General features: G+C 35.9%; 1 protein-coding gene across 2 annotated transcripts; it reads right to left on the reverse strand.

The window, feature by feature from the left end:
• Positions 1–339: 339 nt before the first annotated feature.
• Positions 340–4,408, reverse strand: LOC102591745 (LRR receptor-like serine/threonine-protein kinase RPK2). 2 transcript variants are annotated; one of them, XM_006343093.2, is made up of 2 exons: positions 754–4,408; positions 340–678 (listed from the first exon to the last, which is right to left on the reverse strand). In XM_006343093.2, the coding sequence occupies exons 1-2, from the start codon at positions 4,090–4,092 to the stop codon at positions 637–639; spliced, it is 3,381 nt and encodes a 1,126-aa protein (XP_006343155.1). In that variant the 5' UTR covers positions 4,093–4,408; the 3' UTR covers positions 340–636. The 2 variants fall into 2 exon arrangements, with proteins under 2 accessions (XP_006343155.1, XP_015162297.1); XM_015306811.1 differs by having other exon boundaries at positions 340–630; positions 706–4,408.
• Between the last annotated feature and the right edge of the window lie 2,205 nt (positions 4,409–6,613).

Raw genomic sequence — 6,613 nt, forward strand, 5'->3', positions numbered from 1 at the left:
AGGTGTCAACGTTGGACTAAGAGGGTGTTTGGATCGACTTTAGGTAGGTTTTTAACTTCGATAAGTGTTTGACAAATATAAAAACTACTTTGATATAAGTTTAAAATGATTTAAACTTAAGTTAGAAAGAAGTGTTTGACAATGTCAAAATGACTTAAAATATGTCAAAAACCAAAAATAAATCTTATTTATTTTACTTAAAAATCATTTAAGTTTTACTTAAAAGCTACTTTTTTTTAAGTGAATCGAGACGAACTCTAAGTTATCATCACCAAAAGAAAACCTCAGCTTTCCATTTGCTCTAACCCTCCATAAAAAAGAAAAATTAAAGTAAAGGGGTAGTAGAAATGGTTCCTATTTTTTGCTCTTATTTAACAAACAAATAAAAATGTGGTACATGTTGAAGACAAGTATCTGCACTCTTCTGCAGATGAATCTGCACACCCCCTAATTAGGGACATGACATGGAAAAATGGGGGCAAAGGCTGGCTGGCTATATACTACAATTCACAAGCAGGCTACAAATACAAATCTGAACCTAATAGGAGACACCCAAATACACCTTAATATCAAGTGCAAGTTTTAAAATTACAATTGGGCTAAACCATATCCTATCCAAAGACATGCAGCCTGCAGCTAACACGACGGTGGTTGAAGTTGCTTCAACCGTCTTACTACTTGCTTCATTGTAGGAAGACATGCAGCCTGCAGCTAACACGACGGTGGTTGAAGTTGCTTCAACCGTCTTACTACTTGCTTCATTGTAGGTCTAGTAGAAAGAGAGTCAACCGTGCAGACCACAGCCAAGTGTAGGACCTCAACCAAATCATCATGTGGACCTGAATCCCATAGACCAGCAGTAAAGAACTCCTTGGCACGGCCCTGGCGTAAAAGCATGCATGCCCAAGCAACAATATTGAATCCATTTCCATAAGAAGAGAAAGAGGGATCAAGTGCTTTCTTATCTGATATTAACTCAAGCAACACAACCCCATAACTGTAGACATCAGCCTTGTCCGAGACGCGGCAAGTCATGGCATATTCAGGAGCAACATATCCAAAAGTTCCCGCCACACCAGTAGTCGCATGGGTCTCTGAAGTTCCCAGTAATCTAGCCAAACCAAAATCAGATAAATATGCATTATACTCCTCATCCAATAGGATGTTGCTTGGCTTCACATCACGATGAAGCACACGTGGTACACACTGATCATGCAGATAAGCAAGTGCACGGGCTACATCCAAAGCAATCTTGTGAAGAACCCTCCAGTCCACAGCCCTTGTAGACCTCTCCTGAATAAACTTTTCCAAATTACCACCTGGCAAAAAGTTATAGATCAGAAACATTTCTGTTTCACTATTATGATATCCTATCAGAGTTACAAGGTTTGGATGTCGAAGCCTCCCCAGAGTTCTGATTTCTGCATCAAACTGTTGAATCCCCTGAAAACGTCCTACAGCAAGTCGCTTTACTGCCACTAGGAACCCTGGTGCAATCTCCGCTTTGTATGTTGCTCCAAAACCTCCACTGCCTATGCAATTGCTAGCATTGAAGCTCCCTGTGGCCCGCACGACATTTTCAAATGTCAAAGGAACTGGAACTTCTGTAAAAACTGTAACTTCTTTCCTGGTAGATCCAGCAACTCTAGATCTTGGATTCCATTTTCTGGTGTAAAAGAACAGGACTATCAGAGCAAGAAGAACTGACACAATAGCTGCTGCAGATGTTATGGATGCAATCTCTATGGAGTTGAAACCACTGCTCCCTCCTTTTTGGGTTGAACCTGAAGGAGACGCAGCAGAATCTTGTGAGTCCCCTATTCTTCCCTGCTGATCTGTAGAAGGTGTTGATAGAGAAAATACATGGCACGATTGCAGAAAAGGGTTTCCCTGAACACTATTGCATTTCATCAAATCTTTGTTAAGAGGCAGTGGCCCAGACAGATTATTGAAAGAAACGTTAAATGCAGCCAGTGTGGTCACATTGGCCAAGCCTGAAGGTATATTCCCTGATAAATTGTTGTTGTTAAGAAGAAGGTTAGTCAAATTCCTCAAATTTACCAGATTATTTGGAATTTCACCAGACAACGAATTCGAAGAAAGTTCAAGCGTTTCTAAAGAGTGCAATTGCCCGAAACTTGAGGGGATGGAGCCAACCAGATTATTGCCAGCCAAAGAGAGGTAACTGAGATCCTTTATCTGGCCAAGACTGCTAGGAATCTGACCTCGCAGGTGGTTCCAACTTAAATTGAGAGAAACTAAAGAAACCAGACTCCCTATACTCGGAGGGACTGTCCCACCAATCTGATTTTTGGATCCATCCAACAGCCTAAGAGACCCACAAATCGCACCAATATCCTCTGGGATTTGACCCGACAATGCATTATTGCTTACATTAACAATCATACCTTTCAATTCATGACATTTCTCAAACAAGTTACCAGCAAAAGGTCCAGTAAACCTGTTACTACCAGCAAGAAAGGCATAAACAATTTGTTTGCCTAACATTTCAGGTGCAGTTAGCATGGAAGGCGGTAAATTTCCTGTGAAGTTGTTACCACCGAAATTATGAAATACTGCATGGTCACCATCACCTCCAAATAATGAAGTAGTTTCTAGAACACTTCTACTGGTGAAATGTGCTAGATATGCAGATGATGTATCATAGGGCCCAAATGGATCTCCACCGCTGGAAACAACATGAGCACAACTGTAATTGGAAAACCTGGGAATTGAACCAGACAGATAATTCCCACTCACATCGAACACAAACATGCAAGGAACTGGCAGTTTCTCAACAAGCTGTCCAGTCAGCCTATTTGAGCTCAAGTCAAGAAAATGCAACTTCTGGCAGCTACCCAATTCCTCAGAAATCACTCCAGTATAATAATTTTGAGCCAAATTCACAATCTCCAAATTGTCACAAGCACCCCAACTGCCAGGAAATTTTCCTGAAAGAGTTGACCTGGGAGCCCATATCATTCTCAAACTAGGAAGCCTGGTGATCTCTGATGGGATTGTGCCTTCAAAAAAGTTAAACTCATCAGTAGTACGAGATGAATCAGACACATTTGGAAGAGGATCCCACAAACTTGACAGTACAAGAATGGATAGTTTCGAGCAGTTTCCCAGCTCAGATGGTAGTCGTCCACTTAGGCTGTTCCTAGACACATCAAGAATCTTGAGCTCAGTTAGTTGACCAAATTCAGCTGGAATACCCTCCTCCAACAAATTTGAATATAAGACAAGTGACTGCAACCATGTGCAGTTCCCTAAACTTTTTGGAATATTACCACCTAAGATATTACCTGCCATCTCTAGACTTTGAAGTTTCTCACAAGAACGCCCAATCTCACCAGGAATAGACCCGCTAAGCTTATTAAAAGACAGGTAGATTCCCCTCAGATCTCCAAATCCACCAATGAATGCTGGAATGGTCCCATTTACCCTATTTCCAGCAAGATTCAAGATTTGTAGAGCAAGGCAATTCGACAAGGAATTGGGTATGGCACCCACAATCTCATTAAAACCCAAGTTTAAAACCCTCAATTTCCTCAACCCCTTAAACTCCAATGGCAAAGACCCAGTAATTAAATTCCCTTCCAGATCCAAAACTTCAAGTTTCTCCATATCCCAAATTCCCAGTGGAATTTCACCACGCAATTCATTAAAAGGCAAGGATAAAACCCTTAGTTCAGTTAACTTTGATATTGCGAGAGGTACTTTACCAACAAGCTTGACACTATTATTGGCACAAACCCTTGTAATTCCAAAGCCATACAAAGGAAATTGAGCAATTTTAGCACAAGATAAAGAACCCAAATTACCTCCAGTGATGTTCAAAGCCACAACACGTGAATCGGAATCACAGGAGACACCAAACCATGAACAGTGATCAGTATTTCTCGAGCTCCAGCTAGAAATCACTCCAGAGGAGTCTAAAAGTGAGGCCTTTAACTCCAAGAGCGCTGATTTATCCGAATCCGAGGAAAGTGCATACCCATGAACTAAGAAGAAAACACAAAGGATGAGAAAAGCCTTCAAGGGTATGTCATGATAGTACCATTTGATGACAAAACAACAACGACCCATTAGTAAAACCCCAAAAGGGTCCTCAAAAATGCAAAAAAAAATACAGACCCAAATTCCCCTTGTATGTGAAGATTATAGGAAGCAGAAATGGGGTTTTGAAACTCAAAAACCCTAGCCCTAACCCTAGTTTTTGGGGCTGCTTGGTTGTGAACAGAGAGAGAGAGTCAAGAAGAGGAGAGAGAAGAAGACTTAAAAGAGAGACAAGAGAGAAAACGCGTTGCTGCTGTTTTTTTCAATTTCTCATTTTTCTATGAATTGTCTCTTCTTCTTTTTTGTACGTTCATTTTCCATTAATTCTTTGCTCAACTGTTTTCGTTTTTGTTCTCGTCTCAAGATTATTAATTTTGATTAGTATTTTGTTAAATAGAGAAAGTGTGGGGTCAGTTGAAGAGAGTGATGGATTGGTGGGGTCTGGTGTACATACTTCGGTAAAAAAAAATGGACACCATGCCGCACAATAAATGCATCATCTACCTCCCCCTCGCTCATTAATATGGACCACCGTAAAAATATATGGGAGGTGCTAAATGGTTAAAAAATTAAAAAAATTATAATATTTTTTTAATTTTAAAATAAATTGATATTGTTTTCACTTTTTAGTTAAAATATATTAAAGTTAAAAGGGTAAAAATATTTTTAGAAAGTAAAATAACATAGATAAAATATCATTCTGGCCAAATTTTCTGGCCAAAAAGATTTTTCCAAACTATATAATCTACTACATACACCCTTCGTGCGGCACGTATTTAATATATGTTATTTTCATTTCAAAATAATTGAATTGTTCAAGTTATTTTATACATTTTTAAGAAAAAAAGTTTAGGACATAGATTCATTGAATTGTTGAAGATGTTCCACATCTTTTTAAGATAAAAAAATTGGACATAATTTAAATATTATTTTTCTTTTTTGCACTTATTAGTTATTGTTAAATTTATCTTTAGAATAATTTAAAATAATTAAATTTCTTAAACTCATCACATAGAAAATCCAAAAGAAAGAAAAAAAAATGAGAGAATATTTTAAAAGTAGTCTTGAAGATTCAACAATTAAGTTAATTTGAAATATGAAAAAGTCTCAATAATTCAATTATTTTGAAGCGGAGGGAGTATTATTTTTTTATTTAAATTTTATGTTACACAGATAAAGCTTAGATTTAATCAAAAAAAATTATATGTTTTTAAAAGTATTTTAAGTTGTTAATTATTATGATTTTTTTACTATTTCAAAGTAATTTTCACCCAATATATATTACTTCATTTGTAACAATTTATGTGCCACAGATGAATTTCGAGAGTCCATAAAAAATCATATGCTTTTTTTAAAAAAAATATCTTAAATTGTTAATTATAATGATTTATAGTATGTTTTGAACATAATTTTTTCACATAATATATGTTACTCCATCCTAGGGGTGTGCATCCGTTCAGCTCGACTTTGGTTTATCGTTTTAGTCTTTAACGGTTTGATTTTTGGTTTAACTAATAAGAAAATGCTTATAAAATAAATATATGACTTCTCTAACAAATTTGACGCAATAAGACAATAGTGTTACTTTATAAATGCTCATAAAATAGAAACAATAATAACTAAGATGAAAAGAACTATACAAGTGTAACACAAAGAGAAATTAAGAGGAATAAGATTCTTACTTTAGGCTTTGACATTTTGTATAATGAGAATTTGTGAACTCAAAGACACTGTGAAGTGTGAATTGAAGGCTAAATGGCACATACAGTAACTATTAAGGTATTGAGATTAATATTTAATATTTCTGTACATGTAAAAGTAGTAAATTACTATAGTCTTAATGTGTTATCGATTTACTCAGTAACCCAATATTAAAAACTAATATCAAATCGATAACCCGATGATTTTTTTATAAAACCATTAAAACCCGTACAAATAAGAATAATCCAATAACATTTTTTTCGATTCGATTTTTTCACAGCCCTACTCCCTCCCAGTTTATGTGATACAAATGAAATTTCAAAAAGTCACTCACATTTTTTTAAAAGTTTTTAAATATTTAAGTAGTTAATTATTGTAATTTATAATACATTTTATGTAATTTTTATATAAATATGTTACTCTGTTTATCTCAAATTATGTGTCATAGGTAGAATTTTTAGAGTAAACCAATTTTCTTTATATGTTTTTAGATATTTTAAGTTTTCTTGATTATTATTATTTATAATACTTTTTACATTATTTTCTATAAAATAGCAAAATACAAAAAACTTAGAACAGAACACTAAAAATATTCTAACTATCCTTGACATATAAGTAGACATGTTGACAAACATATGATGCGTCAGTACCACATTCAGGATCTTAGGAAAGGGGAAGCTCGTTCTTGACAAATTCGATCGGGAGTTCATAATGTGGAGTAAAAAGGATTCGAACCTTTGTACCAAAAATCGATGCAAGTCGATAGGTCATTCAATCATCGAGTACACTAGCGACTTCCCACACTTATCATGACAACATCACCGATCTTTGGCGCTTATGGGGGGGGGGG

Source organism: Solanum tuberosum, unplaced genomic scaffold (assembly GCF_000226075.1).
Source record: "Solanum tuberosum cultivar DM 1-3 516 R44 unplaced genomic scaffold, SolTub_3.0 scf00041, whole genome shotgun sequence".
In the NCBI taxonomy this organism is placed as follows: domain Eukaryota; kingdom Viridiplantae; phylum Streptophyta; class Magnoliopsida; order Solanales; family Solanaceae; genus Solanum; species Solanum tuberosum.